Source organism: Emydura macquarii, unplaced genomic scaffold, assembly GCF_026122565.2.
Source record: "Emydura macquarii macquarii isolate MOO-44397 ecotype Brisbane River unplaced genomic scaffold, CSIRO-AGI_Emac_v2 contig_2768, whole genome shotgun sequence".
Classification (NCBI taxonomy): domain Eukaryota; kingdom Metazoa; phylum Chordata; order Testudines; family Chelidae; genus Emydura; species Emydura macquarii.
In genome coordinates, this window is record NW_027132905.1 from 33,713,360 (window position 1) to 33,734,005 (window position 20,646).

The 20,646-nt window shown below is 48.8% G+C and overlaps 1 protein-coding gene across 1 annotated transcript in view; it reads left to right on the top strand.

Moving 5' to 3' along the window:
- The first annotated feature begins 3,622 nt into the window (after nucleotides 1-3,622).
- The window catches only part of ECE1 (endothelin converting enzyme 1), a 114,413-nt gene continuing 97,389 nt past the window's right edge, over nucleotides 3,623-20,646 (top strand). Inside the window, exon 1 of the mRNA XM_067566970.1 lies at nucleotides 3,623-3,940. Within this exon, the coding sequence (XP_067423071.1) occupies nucleotides 3,938-3,940 (3 nt within the window). The 5' untranslated portion in view covers nucleotides 3,623-3,937. The remainder of the gene's footprint in view (nucleotides 3,941-20,646) is intronic.

Genomic DNA, 20,646 nt, shown 5'->3' on the forward strand with positions numbered 1-20,646 from the left:
CTGTTACACTGTGCTTTGTACCAGAGCTGCAGCCCTCCTTTCACACAAGTGGCTGGTCATTTGCCTTGAACTGACTGGGGCAAACTTTGCACGAGCAAGCTGGCACCCACCCAGTCATTCTCTTCTAGCCACATACCTACCCTGGACCATGACCCGCTTCCAAGCCTCAGCTACCATGTGCTATTTACTCACAGCATAAATCAGTAGCTTCTCTCCCACCCATTAAAGCCTTATAAAAATCATGTCCATGTCGGGAGAATTAATGTTATATTAACATTTACGCTAATGAATAAATTGAGCCATTAAGTTGTTTACCTGCCTATGTAAACTGATTTAAACCCTGAGGGTTTGACTCACATTTACTGGACGTTCGGTGACATAATAAATTAGACACTTGCAAAGTGTCTAGTTCAGTGTAAATTACCAGCTTGCAACCCCATGCAGAATATATAAACTGTTTGTTTTTATGTCATGAGAGAGCCCTCAGTCTCCAACTGCATGCTGGGAGAAATGGGCAACAGTTAAAAGGCGGGAGCAGTTGGACTCTCATAACTTAGTGGTCTGGAGCCAATGAACAGACCTTGTCATTGTTTATTAAATGTTCGGATGCTGTGCATGTTAAATATATAAACTGTTCCTTTTCTCCATGCACAGTGAGCAATTAGGTACGTCCAGTCTTGACTGCTTTTATTTTAGGTTAAGGGGAACCAAACAATAAAAGGATAGAGTACAATCTCCAGGAGAGAGCACAAAGTGCGCATCTCCTCTATAAAATGGTTGCCTGCCTCTACAGACAGCAGAATTTCCTAGACATTTAAAGAGAAAGCACAGACATAAGGGAATATTGGGCAGAGACATAACATAAACAGCATGCCTTAACAGTAGTTAGCATACTAGCCTGGGACACAGGAGTTCTGGGTTCAATTCCCTGCTTTGCCACAGCCTTCCTGTTTGAACTTAGGCAAATCATTTAGTCTCCCTGTGCTTTGGTTCCCCTTCAGGGGATACTAGCCCTGCCTTGCCTCACAGGGGTGTGGTCAGGGCTGGCCTTACGGGTGGGAGACATAGGCAACTATCCAGGGCACTGTGGTCAGAGGGGGTGCTGTCCAATGCGGGTGAGCCGGGGGCTGGAAGCGCTGGCTAGCCAGGTGGAGGACAGGCAATGCCCCCCAAAGCTGCCAGCCTAGCGGGGAAGTACAAGGCAGCTGGGTTCATCCCTGCGGAGCCAGTGGGCCAGACCCTGGATCCCCACTTCCTGTGGGCATGGGCGGTAGCCGTGCACCCACTCTCCTCCCACTAGGTGGTTGGGAGTGCATAGCTGGGGGAGCCACCAGGCTCAGAAACTCCTCCCTGTGCAGCTTGGCTGGGCTGTGGGGACAGGAGGTTGTCCTTGCACCCTGTGCCCCATGCTGCTGTTCTCAAACTCAAAGAAAGGGTACCAAAATAAAAGTTCGCCCTGGGCACCGGTCTCAAGGCCGGCCCTGGGTGTGGTGAGGGTGAACACATGAGAGACTGTGAGGTAGATATGTTTGAGATCAATATAGCCCTCATTCTGCTCTCACACCAAGGTCAGCTCCACATCCACCCTCTGGGGACCCAGGAAAGAGTCAGGCCCCTGGCATAACAATGGCTGGATGGTACACAGTCCAGTGTAAAAAAAGGTGTCACGTCATCTTAGCAGTCAAACTAAAACATGCTACACTGAATTGTCATAAGGTGCTGCAACCCATTGCTCCCGCTGCAAATGGAGTGGAAGGCAACAATGAAGGCAAGAGACATCTCGCAAGGGCGAATGCTGAGGGAGTGGAAGCAGTAGGTGAATTGGCTCTACTAGGCACAGCTCACCATCCCAGTGGAGTTTCTCAATCATTGAAAGTCCTCTCCCTTCCCTGTGCCTGAACAGTGGTGAGCAATCATCTGTGGTCTCAGACTTGCCACTTTGTGATGCTCCCTTGGTGGAAGGATGGAGATATCTAGCCACTGGCACTGCAGTAACGAGTATGACACTTCCTTGGGCAAATCACCATTTTCAGCCCTGGCAGGATGTAGTTTGGACCAGGTGTAGGCCTGGAAATATAGAGACCTGGGTTCGCTTCCTGGGTCTCTTCCTGACTTGCCATGTGACCTGGGCCAGGTCACGTTGGGAACCAACCCCATCGAAGTCCGCACTGACCCTCAGTTTTCTTATCTGAAAAATGGGAACAATAACAACACTTATTTGTGTAAAGCACTGAAGTCCGTGGAATTTGAGAGGACTCAACAGTTTGCTGGATCAGATCCTGAGGGATCTATGACCAAACAGACCTGTGGAAATGCTAAGCACTTATCATTGTACGATAAGGCATCCGAGCATTGCCAAAGTCAATGTATCAAGTATCTGGAGATAGCTAGGATTTCTGCCTTCTGACATCTATTATTTCTGATTTTCTGCCTTTGCCCGGGAAGCAAATTAGGGCTCATTTTAAGGAGTAAAAGTCACATATCAGTGTTTACAGAACAGCTGGCCTGATCCAAAGGCGGGGGATGAGCTCCTTGCAACTGTAAAGGGTTCTTTAGGGCACACCAGACCCTGCCCCAAACAATTTTCCATGCTGCAAAACTGGCAACGGTTGATCCATTTTGTTAAAAACCAGTCTCAGATCTTTGCTCCATTAGTTATATCATGTGAAGGGCTATTTGTCTGAGGAAAAGCTTTGTTGACTTGTACTTAGCACAAAAATGCAAGAATGCTCCCAACAAGTGCTATGGAGCTGCCTAATGAAATGAGAGCTCTTCCATGCCCATGTACTGTGCCCCAGAGGAGTAGGAGAAAGGGGTGTCAGGGCACAAGCATGGGACAGACAGGCACCTGAGGGTAAGTGAGGCAGTGGGGAGCTGCCAGGTGTGAGGACGCAATGACCCTGATTCTTGGTTGCTCTGCTCCCTGCAACACCACTGAGATCCATGGGAAGTGCCCTCTGAGCAAAGCTCTGCTCACACCAATGATGGTGTTTTGTCCTGCTGTGCATAGGGGTGGAGCAGGGTGGCTTCATGAATTCGATGCAAGTGAGTGGAACCAATTGTTTTCTGTAAAGAGCCAAGTTATCCGTAAGGAAAGAGGAGCAGGTGCAAGGCCCAGTCCCCTGGAGGGGAGGCAATCGGAATCAGCAACAAATGGCCTGGAGGCAGAGCCCTGGGAGAAGCAGTGCTCAGGGCAAGGAAGAACCCTGCCAAAGGCACTCAGGCAGGAGAGACTGAGAGAGGCAGCTGTAGCCCAGGGTGGGCTGAGGAATTGGTTTGTGCACTTTGCCTATGTTTGGGAAATAAAGCTGTGCCTGGGAAAAGATTCTGGGCGTGGGCGTGGATCCTTTGTGGGCTGGGGACAAGGTGTAAAGCCATGGGGAATCAGCCCCACGGGCACACCAGCTTTCGCCAGTGCCAAACCCAGGCATGGGGCGAACGTCCCAGCAGTGCCAGCCCTGTCCTGCTCTGTGGCCACGCGTGGTTCTGATCCAGTGGCAGGCTCCCAACTTTGGTCTCTGGCCCGGCTGGTTCTGCAGGATATCGGTCAGGCAGAGTTTGGCGCCGCTGCCTGGCACCGCCCGAGCACGAGCCACCTTGCCACCTGGAAAGGGTTAAGGACTACAGCGAGGAAGTCCAGCCCTCTGGCCTCCTGATTGGCTCTGCTGGCTCAGGTACATCCTTCGGCGGCGTGTCTATAGGTCACGCAGAGTTTGGCGCTGCTACTTCGCGCTGCCTGCGAGGCAAGGGGCTGCGCGCGGCTCGCTGGCGGCTCCCGCTACAGAGCGGCTGGTCAGTGGCAGGTGGGGGGATCGCTCCGACCCGACCGAGGCTCGGTCCGGTCGGGTGCAGGGAGGATCCGAGCCGTTGCAGCTCCGCAGCGTGCCGGCCAGGGCAGCTCCCGACTCCAGCTCCCGGCAGAGCGCGGCGGAGAGACATGGTGAGTGAGCAGCTGTGGGCGGCGGTTGCTCATTCTCCTCCCGGGCCGGCAGGGGAAAAGCACGGGGCTATTTTTACTCCGCGCGCCTGCCCCTGGCTGGCGCTGCCGGCTGCTGTTGGAGGCTCCTGGGTTGGGGAGGGGACCCCCAGCCCTGCCTGCTGGGAAATGCTCCGAGCGGGAAGCCCCCGGCGTGGGGAGTTAAAGGGGGGCAGGACAGCTGGAACCAGCCCGAAAGACTGAGAGCTGCATTGATTCTGTGCGCACAAAGGAGGGTGCGAGCGAGGCTGGCGGGGAGCAGATCCGAGCCCGGCCAGGTCACAGGCGCCGTGCGATACGAGCATCAGGAGGCCAAGAAAGTTCTTCAGGACCAGGCGGGTTCCCGCAGTAGCAAATGAGCACCAGGGAGAGGTGCCATCAGCTGGGCACATGGCTGGGCACAGGCGAAGGAAGGGAGGGAGGGAGACCCGAGGGCGGCCTAGCAGCATGGCGAGGGGATGTCTGGCGGACGGAAGGTCTGGCCAGTATCTGTGCTGCTTGGAGCCTGAGCAGCCCCTACTCTGCATAGAGGCGCCTGCTCTGTCCTCTAGGGCGATGGTTCTCAACCAGGGGTACCCAGAGGTCTTCCAGGGGGTACATCCGCTAGCTCATCTAGACATTTGCCTAGTTTTACAAAAGGCTACATGAAAAGCACTAATGAAGTCAGTACAAACTAAAATTTCTTAGAGACAATGACTTGTTTATGCTGCTCTGTAGACTACACACTGAAATGTAAGCACAAAATTTATATTCCTATTGATTTATTTTACAATTATGTGGTGACAAGGAGAAGTCAGCAATTTTTCAGTAATAGCATGCTGTGACAGTTTTGTATTTTTACGTCTGATTTTGTAAGCAAGTAGATTTTAAGTGATGTGAAACTTGGGGTACACAAGACAGATCAGCCTCCGTATGGTAGTCTTGGAAATGTTGAGAACCACTGCTCTAGGAGCTTCCCATGTATCCTACCCTAGGCCCCACCCCCTGTTACAGCCATCCCTGATGTCCACTTCAGAGGGACTGTGGAATAAACAACAGGGCTGCTGCCCCTCCAGGGCTCTGGCTCAGGTTTTATCCTGAGCCCAGAGGGGTGGAACCAAGGCCCTGAGAGTAAAGTCAGTGCTGGGGCTGTGGGGCTGCGGGTGAGCACAGAGGAGATCTAGGAAGCACATACTTTATCTCAGTGTCTTGTAATAAGGAGGGGACACACGAGGCCACCAGTCTTCCAAAACCGGGGATGAACTTGGTGCAGCCGGCCCAGAAGCTCTCAGTGGGGCAGAGTGTTCAGCATGGCCATTTGGCAACCAAGCTGACTGCCAAACTAATGAATGGCAGCAGGAACAAACCTGAGGCTGCACTGTCTGCATGGAAGGAGGCTGAGGCCATGATTCAGAGGGGAGAAGGAAATGCCTATAATTACTGACTTATAGTATGTTGAGGTGTGTGTTGGAATTTCAGGTCATCACTGTAAGAGTGGAGAGAGAGGGTGGGTTTTCTGGTCCTGTTTGGAGGCTAGGGGACTTTGTAGAGAAACATCTGGGGGCACTGCAGTACTCAGTCTGGAAAGAGCCAGTCTGGAACAAGGTGGGAGCAGTGCCTTAGAGAGCAGCCTGTTTGCATGCTCTGTGTTTTTTGGGTTCTTGTCTGTTGTTGTTCTGAATGGCAAGAAATAAGTAGTGTTAGGTTGCAATATTTCAGCAAGAGTATTTTATGTTTTTATCTAACTTCTAATGCACACCATGGAACATAAGAGAATCACTAAAGGGATAGGATCTAACTAATCAGACACTGGGGAGGAATTACAGTAGAACCTCAGAGTTACGAACTGACTAGTCAACCACACCCCTCATTTGGAACCAGAAGTACACAATCAGGCAGCCGCAGAGGGGGGGAAAAGGCCAGTACAGTACTGTGTTAAACATAAATGTTGCTTTACCTTTTATTTTTTTTTGTAGTTTTTGTTCTGCATAGTAATGTTTCAAAGCTGTATTAAGTCAGTGTTCAGTTGTAAACTTTTGAAAGAACAACCATAACATTTTATTCAGAGTTATGAACATTTCAGAGTTACGAACAGCCTCCATTCCCCAGGTGTTTGTAACTCTTAGGTTCTATTGTACTAAGAGGCAGTTAACTGAGGGGTAGTGGAGATAAGTTGCAATAGTACATAATACACAGCCTACCTGATAAAGGATGGGTATGGTACACTGAATTCCCCCCCTTCCCCCCCCCCTCCCCCGTCCCTTGGAGCAATTTTAGTGTAAGCATGAATTTCACTCCAATCACTAGGCTTGCAGTGTGCAACCAGAACCCTCCTGAGACTTGACTTGGCTGTCAAAGAGCCATGTCGTCTTGGCCTTAGTCAACAGCTGTGTAATCCCTACCCACTCTGTGTGATCCTCCATCATGTCTCTTGATGGCTGGACCCCACTGGACAGGTTGATAACTGCTGCTCATAGAGCCAGATCTTCTAGCTCAGGCAGCAGAGGCTCATGCTTCTGGATTCCCGGGTTCAGTCCCTGCTGCTGTAGTGTTGCAGGTGTGACCTTGTTTACCCAGACAAAGTAAGGCTTTCCTGGTGGTGGTGGTGGTGGGGCTTAGCCCTGCAAAGCAGGTTGTATGTGTAAGGTTATCCATCATGTAAGGTATTTGCATGGCCCTCATCACTGACACCTCTGAGCCTCTCTGTAGTATGCACGTGTATGCTGGCTACTTGTCCAAATAAAGATCTGGCTGGGAAAGAAGATGAGACGGATGTGTAAAGTGAAGGCAGCGAAGGCTGAGGGGAGGGAGGCCAGCAGGAAGCCCCAGAGGAATAGGATGATGCAGTTTGTTGACAGCCCTCGTAGTCCTTATAAGCTACAAGGCATTTAACATTAGGCAATGGGGATTTTGACAGCCAAGACTGTGAAGCCGTCAGCAGCTGTTGAAGACCTACCATATTGGCCTAGCAAATAGCCCATCACGTGTTGTGGTGGGGGACAGCATGCACCCTGCAGAAACAATACGTCAACTAAAGGCAGCTGGAAGTCCCTAGACTGTTCTGGCTAGCTTTAGCTTAATGTTTGAAAATGCTTCTATTGATGGGGAGGTGCAGCAGATGGCAGCTCGAATGGGGCAGGAACTAGCTTTATGGCTGCAACTTACCCTCTAAATAGTCACATGGATCTGGGCTCTTTGGGAGAGAAGATTTGGGAGGTCATGAAGAAGAGATGATTAAGCCAAGGCTACGTGAGCCTAGATCAAATGGAAGACTCTGGAGGCACAAATCTATAAGCCAAGAATAGTGTTGATATTTGCTTTACACACACAACTGTTATTACAGTACAGTAACAGTCCACTATTTATCCTCTTCCATCCATGGCTCTCAAAGTGCTCTTCAAACATTAATAATTTAAGCCTCACAAAGTGTTTCCCCCTGCTTCTCCCAACCTCTGTCTTCTATGTACAGATGGGTAAACTGAGGCACTGAGCAGTTAAGTCACTTGCCAGAGTTCACTCAGTGACAGGGCCAAGAATGGAACCCAGGAGTCCTGAGTCCCCTGTTGCCTGTTCTAACCACTGGGCCACACTCCCTCTTTACTTTGTGGAGATGGTGATCTCTTAAGATCCAAACTTCTGCTTGTAGCTCAGTAGGACCATAGTGCGTAGAAGAGGAAGCAATTTTTGTCCCCCCTTCTTGGTAAGGAAGCTCAAACACTTAAGTGGCTTATTTGGAATAAGCTCCCCAAAGCAACATTGGACAAGCATTTGGAGGATGAGAAAGTCAGGGCCTTAGTGGCTTGTTTGGAGGATGGGGGTGGAGTCGGCTGGGCTTCCTGGCTCCCTCAGTCCCAGGCTTCCAGCTGATAATTGAATTGCTCATGTTTCCCAGGGAGGGACAGGCTGTTCCAAACATTAACAAACTCCCCATAAATGACATGTGCACATTGTTTTATAAAGCAGGCTGACAAGGGTCAGGGACCGCACAGATGGGGAATCTTGGGGATTATCAAACTTTTTAGGACTTGGTATTTGGCAAAGTAGCTGAGATTCCTGGAACTTTAAAAAACAAAACAAAAAAAACCCCACAACCATATTTTCATTGCCAGCAGCCTCTCCTTCCTGCTCCAGTGCCAAACAGAGATGTGATCTTGGGCGCCGGGGGCATGAGTCTGCTTTCACTTCCACTGGTGCAAGTGCAGAGCAGCTCCAATGAAATCAATGAACCAACTCTGATGTGAGGTCAGAATCACGCCCCTCTGTTATGCTGTCTTGGGGTGGGGCCTGGGCTTTCTCTGGTCATAAACATATTTGTCCAGCACAAATGTTTATTCTTGGCTTTTGCTCTTCTAGTTCATATCCCCTTGTCTTATCATATCCCCTTGTCTTCTAGTTCATATCCCCTTATTCCTTTACCAAACCAGTGGCTTCAAACAACAGACGCCGATTGCTAGCTAATTGGGACATGTACGGCAGCACACCTAGAACTCTGAGCACAAACCTCTAGCACTTAAGTTAGAGGAGGTTTTATTTGAGTGGTGGTAATATTAAGGTTTATAAACTGTGGGCTTCAGCCACTAGGAGGCATCATAGGCATGCACTTAAGCAGGTCTGAGCACCCCACTCCAGTTGGGGTGCCACAAACCTGCTTCCCCAGTGCATGACAACCTGGCATAAATCATTTTTCCTTCAACCTCTCCTTATCCCAGATAACCTATCAATTCTTTGCTTGGCCAGAATAACCCCACTAAAGGAGAGAGGAATTCAGTGCAATACAGTGCTATAAATATAGCATCCCTTAATTAGTCAGGGCTTATAATAAGCAAAAGGGAAAAGGAAGGGCTCTGGTTAGATTTTAAAAAGAAGTAAATGGATAGGAGAAAGATCAAATTGGGGGGGGGGGGGTGACAGTGGGGCCACGCACACAAACAGACACACACAATTGTGGTGCTCAGATGGGAGAGGTAAGTACAGTGACTTTTTGGAATTTGATGTATAAATACAAAACCAGGGAAAGTGCTGCATGGTTCAAGATGAATGAATGCAAAGTCACAAGGCTGATTTTCCCCCTCATTTGTATCCTTGTAAATCAGGAGTAACTCCATTGATTTCAATGTGAGATAAAGGCCCTCTCAGTGTGTATCAATCAGCTTACAGAGGTGAAAGGTTCAGAGCTGATACCCACATTCTGCCACCCCAAGGGCCAGGATCTGATTTGTGTCACAGCAGCGTTGGATGCCCCCACTTAAGATCAGGCTTATTGTGCTAGGGGGAGTGAGAGGCAGCCCCTACCCCGGAGAGCGTTCACACTGTAAATAGACAAGACAAAGGGTGAGAGAAAAGGCTCTTGTGATCCCCATTCACAGATAGAGAAATAAGGGACAAAGAAGTGACTTGCCCAAGGTCTTGCAGTGGCTCTCAAATCCAAGTTGGAGCTCCAGTGCTTTAACTTACAAAACCATTGTTCCTTGGTGAATCCCATATGGGGATAAATTCAGAATAACTCCATAGGGTTTGGCAGAGTAACCCCAGATTTTCTCCTGGGTAACTGAGAGCAGGGTCTGCCCTTGCAAGTGTGGCTGAGTACCCAGTCCAGAATAACAGCATGCTGCATGGTCTGTGTTCCAGAAATCCTGGGTTTGCTAAATGAACCAGCCCCCACCTGTTTTGCTATTTTTAAGAACAGAACCCTTTGGTTCATCACCTGCTTGAGGGAATGTGTTGGATGAGCCTCATACACTTTTCTACACATGGTTGTAAACACGTGGAGTGGGTGCAGCAGGCAGCCAAGGGTGTGCCAAGATTGCAGAGCTCTAGCCAGGAGGGAGGTGGCAGGAGCAATAACATGTATAAACACCATGAGGTCAGCATTTCCCTCTGCTTTGAGCCACAGGATGCACTACAGAGCTCTCTGGAAGCTTCAGAGGGGAGGCCCATGCAGTGAATGTGACTGGGATGTGAGTGGAAGCTCTGTGGGGTTTCAGGAGACAAGGCACAGATCTTGAGGAAAATAAGGGTTCTACCTCCCACTGAAATCAACATGAGATCCTGTAAAGGGGCCTGCTTTTCCTGGCTCTGGCTGGGCATGGGGACCACTGTGACTATCTGTCTGATCTTCTGCATAACAAGGCAAATTGGGACAACCAGACTCCTCAGTCACCTTTGAAAATCTTGGTAATTAGAAGTATTACAGACCCCATTTGGATTGACTAGAGTGACCAGTGCTGCCAGCTGTGCAAACAGTTAAAGACCACTTCAGTGACTAATTGGTGCAGATTCACATGTCAAATCTATGTAATAATCAGTTGATGTTTTAATTATCAGACAGCCAGAAGAGAATGCAGCAAGATTTGTTAAGCACTTGTTGATCTACCAGATAGGTATTATAAACATAGAATGATTAACCCTGTTACAGTGAAAAAGGCTCCTCCTTGGAGGCACTTAATTTGAAACAGAATTGCTGTGTTTATTTGCAAGAACTGAAAGAAAAGCCTTTCCTGAAAGTGAATCATCAGCATTGTGATGCTGATAATCTGTAGCCCACAGGGTTATGCCAACCTTGCTTTCAGAATGAGTAAAACTGCCTCTAGCTCTCATGTCAGCATGGGGTCATATTAGATGGGTTTTTGTTTTTTTTTTAAATGGGGCTTCAAGTGGGAAGTTCCCCCAAACTCAGCAAATGTGCTCTGGAGGTGCCATCTAGGCCTTTTCTTCACTAGGGCATTAGCCAACACATGGTAACGGAACACAAGGTAAAATCCTAATGAAGGCAAGGCAGATTGTAGTTTTAACATGAGCTAGCATGGCAAGGTAAAATCCTACCCTGCCCCATAATCTCTGCCTCGACTAATGAGCCCCCACCACATTCACTGCTTCTCTGTTCTCGAATATGTCCAGCATGGTGTGATTCCCCATGGCCTTGCCCCTTGCAATGTCATCTGCATTTGTGTATAATGGGTATACACTTCTGAGTCCAAGTGGTAACTGCTCACACCCACTTTGTCCGGCACACATGGCTACACAGTGGGGTACTGGGCTTTTGTGTTGGCGTTGGAGCAGAGATTGGGACTCCTGATTCCTGGCTCTCCACCCAGCCATACTATAGATTCTGGGTGAGTTTGGACAACATGAATAAGTTCGGGCCATTCACTCCTTTCACTTGAAAATAAAAATTTAAAGGGCTAGGAATTTTTTAAAAATTGGGTTTGTGCACAGGTTGTTTGCATTTTGTGATATATAAATAAGCACTGAATATGTGCATGTATCTTTTTTTTCCTTCTGCTTGTTTTTATCAGAGTAACATAAAACCTGGTTTTGCTGGAGGAATTTTTGGTCATCTCAGGTGTTTGTGACTCTCTTTCACACTAATGAAGGGAGGGCAGTTGCTGGAATTTTAACGACTTCGTTTCTCCCAAGTGAGAGACAAGGGGCATGAGAGCATAGTCGTTGTTGGGGCATCTGAGGAAACCATACACTCTCAAATGAACTCTCACAGACAAATGGTAAAAGACAAAACCCTGCTCTCACCCGTGACTGGGTGAGCACTTCCCACAAAGCAATTGCTCCCTCTCTGACCTCTCAGTCCTTGTCCTCAAAGGAAACTGTACAAAACCTCCAAAAGACAAACCTGGGGGCTTAAATTTATAACCGCTAGATACCAAAAATCAGGAACTCAACCAGAGTTTGTCCTAGGACTGCAGAGTAATTGCCTACTTCATTTTAAGTGGTCTCCTGCACCATGTTTAACCCTTTATGCTCAGCCATCTCTCCACCTTGAATTGAGCTGTGACACACTGGTTACCTTTTCCAGCCCTGATGAAGAGCTCGGTAGAGCTCGAAAGCATGTCTCTTTCAGTAACAGAAAGATAAAAGATACTATCTCACCCACCTTGTGCCTCTCCTATCCTGGGACCAACACGGTTACAATGTTGCAAATAACAATGGCAGATACTGAATTTCTCCTACGTGTTAATTAGACATTGGCATTAAATGGGTATGAACAAAACACAAATATTTCACTAGTTCTCCAGCCACCATGGATTCTTCTAGGCGGAACAAGACCCAATTTAAAAAAATAAATTATTTTATGAATGCAGAATAAAAAAATCCCACTTTGTTACAGTCCTCCCATGGAGCTTTTATATGCCATAAAGAAGCACAATCCATTTCCTGCCCCATGCATAAGAGCGGCCATACTGGATCAGACCATGGTTCATCTAGCCCAGTATCCTGTCTTCCGACAATGGCCAGTGCCAGGTGCTTCAGAGGGAATGAACAGAACAGGGCAATTATTGAGTGATCCATCCCCTGTCATCTAGTCCCAGCTTCTGGCAATTGGAGGTTTAAAGACACCCGTAGCATGGGGTTGCATCCCTGACCATCTTGGCTAATAGTCATTGATGGACCTGTCCTCCAGGAATGTATCTAATTCTTTTTTGAAACTAGTTCTAGTTTTGGCCTTCACAACATCCCCTGGCACCAAGTTCCACAGGTTGACTGTGTTATGGGAAGTACTTCCTTTTATTTGTTTTAAACCTGTTGCCTATTAATTTCATCAGGTGACTCCTGGTTCTTGTGAAATAACGCCTCACTTTCTCTGCAGTCCACCCCATTCATGATTTTATAGACCTCTATCATATCCCCCCTTAGTCATCTCTTTTCTAAGATGAACAGTCCCAGTCTTTTACAATATTTCCTTATATGGAAGCTGTTTCATACCCCTAATCATTTTTGTTATCCTTCTCCAATTCTAATATATCACTTTTTGAGATGGGATGACCAGAACTGCACACACTATTCAAGGTGTAGGTGTACTCTGGATTTACACTGTTTGGCACTGATGATTGCTAACATTCTAGTCGCTTTTTTGACTGCTGCTGCACATTGAGCAGATGTTTTCAGAGAACGATCCCCTATGACTTCAAGATATTTCTTGAACAGGAACAGCTAATTCAGATCCCATCATTTACATTGTATAGATGGGATTATTTTTTCCAAAGCTCATTACTTTGCATATATCCATATTGAATTTCATCTGCCATTTAGTTGCCCAGTCACCCAGTTCAGTGAGATCCCTTTGTAACTCTTCCCAGTCAGTTTTTGATTTAATTATTTTCAGTAATTTTGTATCATCTGCAAATTTTGCCACCCCTTTTCTGGATAATTTACAAATATTTTAAACAGCACACATCCTCAGAGTGACCCCACAATTTACCTCTCTCCACTGTGAAAACTGACCATTTAGTCCTACCTTTTGTTATCTTTTAACCAGTTACTGATCCAGGCTAGGATTGCCCCTCTTATCTCATGATTGCTTAATTTGCTTAAGAGCCTTTGGGGAGTGACCTTGTCCAAGCTTTCTGAAAATCCAAGTACCCTATATTGACTGGATCCACTTTAAAGTGCGATTGTTCAGACAGCTGGAATGTGCATTGTTTACTTTGCACCACAGTGAGTGAGATCTTGCCAGGTGCTGAAGGCTCTACATTTCTCTACTGGGTTCCCACAGAAACAGCTCCTGTTCAACATGCACAGAGCCAACCAAAAGAGAGGAAGAATTACAAACAAGAGTGCAAATGCGACAGCCCAACCCCCTGCCCCAGAGGAGATCAGGCAGTTGTTACCAGAGGAAGTGATTCAGTGAAAGGGAACCTCTCCTGCGGATGCTCTCACAGGCAGCTGCACCTAAGCCTTGATAGCGTGCGGGGAGGGTGTTCCCAAGCTTCAGCCGGCGACGCTCATGTCCAAGCCGCATAGTCATTTAAGGTCTGTTGCTCCACACGGGATATGATTGAGAGTTCTTTTTAAGAGTCTCCGAGTCCAGGGATCCTTTTCCATCTAAAAGAATCCGCCGCCGCTGCTGCCCTCTGGGCTGAATTGTTGAGAGGTTAGTCAGCTTCTTGCTTCATTGAATTTTTCTTGTTTGTTTATAACCTTTCAAAAAAATGTCTGGTGTGGAGGGTGTGGTGCTGAGAGGAAGCTGGGTAAGCACTGGAGCTGCTCCTGACAGGTGAAGGGGATTTCATCACATAGCCTCGGCTGGGGGCATGGCCATGTCCAGTCTGGTTAATTTCATTTGCTGAGGCTCCATGGTGCAGTTATATGATGGGATTATCAGATGATAGGTGGAAGGATGGGGCTGGGCACACAGATCCCTCGTGCTGGCAAATCTCCTCATCCTGCACTGTCACTGAATGGCATGTGCTGTGCTGTAGGTCATTGCTTGTATGTTCCACCCCTTTTGCCTGCCCCATCTATGTAGACTGTGAGTCTCTGTCCTGAAGAGCTATCTAGTGCTCTGTGTTTGTATATTGCCTGTCCTAGGTTCCTCCCTAGGCACCACTGAAATAAACCTGGTTAATAACAATTGGATGTGGGAAGGATGGGAACAAAGCAGCAGCAGATCAATGGGAGTTTTGCTCACACAAGGGTTATGGGATCTGATGCTGACACATTCCACCAAGAGGGGCTAGGAAATGGATCAAGACTTGCTTTGCGGAGGTTCCTCCAGCAGGTAGGTAGCTGCTCTGGGTAGATTTAGCACAGAGATTTAGGGCCTGATCCCAATGAAGTCAGTGGCAGTTTTACCACTGGCTTCAATGGGCCCTTAGCTTCTTACCCATATGGGATCCATTCTTGATCAAAGTCCTCCATCAGGGAAGGCATACCTCAGGGTTCTCCTTCCAGCTGGGTGTGTCGGTCACTGTTTTAGGTGCCCGACAAAAGGAGCATTTGAGGACCTACCCAGTGTGCTTTATTCCTGTGGGGTGTTTTAATGAAACTGCTCATTCTGGGGTACGTGTAGTTAGGATGCATAAGCCCAGCGTGGTGCTCTGATACCAGTGTTGTGTGTAATGAATGGTGAGGCAGAGAGAGATACCAGAACTCCTGGGAGCCAGATGGATGAGCAGGCAAAATGGACCACTGGGCTCCAGGGAAAGTCTGGGCACTGTAGGAGGAAGAGCAGGATTAGTGTCACCAAAGCTCGCCCTCTAGAGGGATTTTTTTAACCTCAAGGAAACTTCCCAGCCTATCTGTCTGTCTTTGCCTTGGTTTTCAGCCCATTCTCTAAGTGCTGAAGCCATATGCTCAGTGTGTGCAGGCCGTGGCGTCTCACTTCCCGGATTTGCAGCAACACTGCGATGGCAATCTTTTGAGAAGTCGCTTACAGAAATGCAGAAGTGCGAATCTACCACAAAGCAGCACTTTGAGGAAGCACGAGCTTATCTGTGTGTATCCGAAATAGCAGTGGAAATGCCCAGGGAAATGGCTACCAGTTTTAACATGCTCTGGTGTGGAAGAGTCCTCTGAGCAGAAGTAAACAAAAATAGCTTCCCTTATACTGACCCCAGGGCAAGGGTTTCCCTTTGGGCAGAGCTATGGCAGGTTGGCTCTTTATCAGAGGGGACTTTTCCTTGGCTGTCATTAAAGCGTAGAGCTATGAGAGTCAGAGGAGTTTCTCCCGACAGAGGAGGTGCTCCACGTCTCCCAGAGGCAATAGGTATGTCAATGGGAGAAGCCCTGCCGTTTACACAATACTGTCTACACCTGGAGTTAGGTTGATATAATTGCATCGTTTTTCCAAACCCCTGAGCGATGTAGTTATACAGACACACGTTTGTAGTGTGAACGAGGGCTCAGTGCTTGTCAAAGTATGTAAAAGTGGCTCCAAGGACTCCACTGGTCCTTGGTGTAACTCCACTGACTTCAGTGGAGTAACGTCTGGGATGAATTTGGCCTATTGGCTTTAGGCGAGGGCTCCCCAGTACTGGAGTAGTACGATTTTATAATTCGGGAGTGCCGGCAATGGGAGCAATAATCTTGCCTTTCTATAGTGCCACTTGTCCTAAAGAAGCCCAAAGACTTGCTTCTCTGTGCAAATAGCAGCCCTCCTAGGAAGGGAAAGATACTAATAAGCCACTTCACCTGCTACTGAGGGCTTGTTCACACTTACCCGGAAATTCGGCGGCAGTCGACGGGAGTTACACAAACCACGCAGAGTAGTTTGCATAACTCCTGTCGACTGCTTCTGCGCGCTGTTCACATTGCGCTGAGTGATCCCGTCAGCTCAGCGCTATGCTAGTTGAGGGGGTGGACTTGTTCCGTCAACTCTCTCATCGATTGAGCAGGTCTCACTGACCGCTCAATCGATCATGAAAGATCGATCTGGCGGCAGCGAATTTGCTGCCACCAGTGTAAACATAACCTGCAAGGCAGCCTCCTCTGGGGCTCAGCATGGCAGCGAATAGTACCCAGCAATGCTACAGACAGACCATTGTTTAGGAAAGGAAACAAAGGACACTGTATCCAGCTGAAACTGCAGGGTGGAGCCGGTCAAGCAGAATGTAATTAACCCGAGAGCATGTGTCTTAGGAAAAAAGGGCAATCAGTCTGTCTATCCCAGCAGTTCTCAAACTGTGGTTTGCAGGGTACTTGGTGGTGGTCTGTGGTGAGCTGGCTAGCACATGGTTCCTTCCTTGTTTCCAGCTGCTAAACCACATTAACAGAAGCTAAAAATATCTCTTACGTTGCTCTTCCATGTTGTCAATTACTGCTAGCACACAAGGGTGTTGTGCAGTGGTGAATGGGAGGGAAATGGGGTCAGACTGCCTCAAATGGAAGGGGATCTAGGGCCTGTGATGATGACAGATGTGGGAGATGTGGTCCTCGCTATGAAAATGTCACCCCCATAGTCTAGGGCATGTTCCATTTTTTTGGCTTTGTGAGCTTGTGTGGAAGTGTTACTTTCTTTTGGAGGACATGCTCTAAGCACGGTCTATCCTTGATCCTCCTGCAGCTCTAGGGCCTTTTCTGGTGATTCCTTTTCCACGCTGTTTAACTGGCTTTGTTATGTAGCAGCTGAATTCTTCTTTGGAGGCTGTTGTGCCGGGGGCAAGGGCTGTGACCTCGCATTCTTTAGTCTGACCTCTCCCTGCAGTGCTCTGCTCTGCCCACCCTCTGATGCCCCAGATCGGCAAAGAGCCTGTGGTGGGAAAGCTGTTCCCCGTTTGCTTTTAAAGATTTCAAAGGAAAACCAAAGGGAGGAGAGAATTGGAGCCACATTAAATAAATAGTTCCAAAGACTGCTTTCTTTTTCTCAAGCCAGCTGGTTGGAGCGGTTATTTTGTGGGAAGGTTTCAAGTTTAGGAATGGGACGGAGACAGACTCAGGGACATCTCAGCTGAGTAAACTGCACTGCAACCACCTAGATGCTGCACGGATCTTGCAGCCAGCACTGGATGCCCAGCTTTAAATGAAAGACCAAATTTTATGTCTGAAATCATGATAGGCCCACCCCTTGATCCTGAAATGTGATGTGCAATTCCAGCTCTCAGTGACTTCAGGGAATTGTAGCGCCACAAGATCTCTTGCAATAAAGCCTTGATTCATCCCCCCCTCCCTCCCCCCCACCCTCCCAGTGTCACTGCAATCTAAGTGGATCCCACAAAGGAACTGAGGTGATTTAGGCACCTATGCCCCAGTTTTGGCTCCACTGTGATCCACAAAACACTCCCCGGGTTCTGTAGGTCACTCACCTAAAGTCACTCAGCACCTGTGTCCCTGCTGCCTCCCTCTAGGCATTGAGATGCCAGCTCCCACCTGAGCGTCTCGCAAAGCAGGGGAAGGTGGACATTCAGCCCCTCAGTTGGGTGTGGGGCCCAGACCGTAGGTGATCTCTGCTCACGCCTTCCGGATCAGGTCCCATTCAAAACCCAGCATTAGCCTCTCCTTCCCTCCATGAGAGAGGAAGGGTTACCAAGCAGGAGGTGGCATTTGCTCTCCTGACAGCCACAGTGGGAGATCGGCTCACTTAGGGCCTGCAAGGGAGCAACTCTCTCTCCTCTGCTCCAGGAAGCTCCACAAGGCAAAACTCAAAGCATCTCCTGCCCCTTGTGCCAGGCAGGGGAACCTGCATCAGGGAGAATATGGCCCTAGCTTCTATGTATGCCAGGACTGTGGTAAAAAAATCCCATGAAGTGCTGTTTTCTTCTAACACTGAATGAGGAACTCTGTTAGAATAAGGAAAACAGCATTAGCCCTAAGCTGCTCTTTGCTTCTGTGGAGAGCTTAGAACCTTCCTGTCAAAGGCACACCTGCCCTGTAGCATTCCCTTACGCCAGCGTGGCTCTGCTGGGGCCTGCCTTAGTTTCCCTTTACTCAGGGCCCCTTAAAAAGTCCACACAGTCAATCCAGACATTCAAAATGCTCCCCTTCTGGGATCCAATGTGTTAAGTCCTGCACAGGGTCTTTCAAAAGAGAACTCAACCCTTCAGCCCTTTTTCAACAGTGCCCTGCCCAGCTCCTCCTCACTGAAGTCCATCACCCAGTACCTCTTGCCTGGAGTTTGGCCTTTCCACAGGCTGTTGCCAGTGGAGTCTTCCCCGCTATTGACTTAGGACTCTGCGGGAGCCTGCTTACTCCTTGCCAATCCCTGTCTGCAGCTGCTTCCCCCTTTAGAAGGTCCCCCGTGTCTTCTCTTAAGTCCAGTTGGGCAGCAGGTAACCAGTCAGCTGCACTGGACCCTGGCCCAGATCCACATGGGTATGCAGGCTCCTCATTCCCAGTGAAGTCAGTGGCTGTTAGAAGGCTAAATGGAGCCAGGCCGTGTGCTGCTTCCACAGCTCTCCGCCCCAGCTACCCGGCACAAATTAAAGGGACAAAACACATCCTCCCAGGAGGGTCCGGGAGGAAGGAGGCAACTCGGAGCACACAGCGTTACCTGGTGCTCTGGCTGAAGCAGCTGTACCTGTTGTACCTGATGCATGTGGACACAATTGCAGGGGTATTCGGGTGGCTGAGTCTTCTCCCAACTTCAGCCTTCAGCACAAGAGCACGGAGCAGGAAAAGGGGATGGTGCTTTCATAACCTGCCCTTGCTTTCCAAGCCATGGCGGGAGGGGATGGAGGAGCGCAGGGAAATGGAGGAATCTATGGCATGCGCCCCACATGCGTGGAGAGGAAGAGGAACATCCCCCCCCCCATCTGTCCAGGCAGCAGGAGGTAGCTGGAACCATGCAGGGATTGAATATGTGGGTGATGAAAGGAGGAACAGAGAAACAATTTGGGAAGGGGGAATGAATGTAGGGCTGGGCTGAAATGGGCTGTGGAGTAAGAGATCCAGGAAAAACAAAATGAGTAAACTCTCATTTTGCAATATTTTAGTCTTCTGCCAAAAAGGTGCAAGGATTCTGGATTGAGGGCACAAAGGATTATGGGGCCACGGCATGACAAAGGAGGTGGCTGGATAGGAGAAGGCTGAAGTCCCCTCAGCTCTCCCCTATTTTGGTTAACATGGCAGTCAGCTGGATGAAACTGGGCTTGTTGCTCAAATGAGGACAAGAAAAGATGGAACAGGAGGAATAGTGGGAAGGCCCTTTAGGACTAGTGCTCTCAAGTGTTGTCACAGAGCCAGCCTGTGTCCACTCTGGAGAGCAGTCGTGCTAAGAGCTGACAAGTTGTGCTCACTGGGGCGTTAGGCTGTACCCCATGTCATGCTAGCCAACTCGTGTGACTAGCACCACTGACACCTGCAGTGGATTCTTGTGTATGGACAGGGCTTGAGTTAACTTTGCAGTGAAGATAATCCTATGTAAATGCTAGAGCTCCTCTCATGGGGCTTAACTCCCGCTGCCTGGGGCTTCTCAGAGTCATTTACAGGTGTGCAATGAAGGGGTGTCATCCAATCACTCACACTGGGTGGTAGTTTACACAGTGCCTTTTGCCTGCATCCTTCCCTCACTGCACACCGTGGCCCTTTGGTGTAGGGCATTTGCTCTGCTCTGCTCAATGCTATTGTATCAAAGGCCTTCAGGTTTCCCTCCTCCCTGCAGAATGGGGCAAGAAGGGGGATGTGAGGGGCTGGGGAACATATTAAATTGCCCTCTCCTTTAGTTTCCTTCTCATGCTAGTAACTAAGGTGGTAGCAGAGCTTGGTGAACAAACCAGCTCGATTAGATTATGTGCGCTTGCTGGAAATGTTTATAAATTTTCTTCCTGAAACCATTTAATCACCTAAATGAATTGCAGGGAAAATGTGTTCTTGCAAAGCGTGCAATGTGCATTGGCAGCTGAGCACTATGGCTGGTGTGGGAGGGAGCTTTCAGACGAATCAAACCTCTCTGCCAGGGGTGGTTTGAGCCGTATCCAGAGAGACAGCAGCTCCAGAAGCAGCATTGTCCAGCAGACAGAGGGACTCTGAGACCTGGATTCTAGTCCTAGCCCTGCCACTGGCCTGCGGTGTCATCTTCGCTCAGTCACTTGACCCATCTTCCCCTCCCATCCTTGGCCTGTTCAGACTGGAAGCTCTTTGGGGAAGTTCTTTCTCGGCACGTGTATGTACAAGTGCACAGCACAATGGGCTTCTCATCTCTACCGGCACCTACAGACGCTTCTGCCACAAAAAGCGTCCTGCGGCAGGGAAAGTGCCTGCCTCCTGCCCCCTCTCCCTGCATGTTTGATAGCAGACCTTTCAGTGAGCTCCCTCCAACTCGTTAGTGATGTGCACCACAAAAGTGGTTTGGCGCCAGGGAGGTCACACGTTGGGCATTCGAAGGAATCTTGTACCCTTGCTGTGCCATGCTGGAGAGCTGCACGGGGCTTGGCTTCACCACAGTGTTAACTGGAGGCATAACGTGAGTGTTGCCCCTAAGCCATCTCCCATCTGCACACACACAAACCTCTAGCTCGGATTGG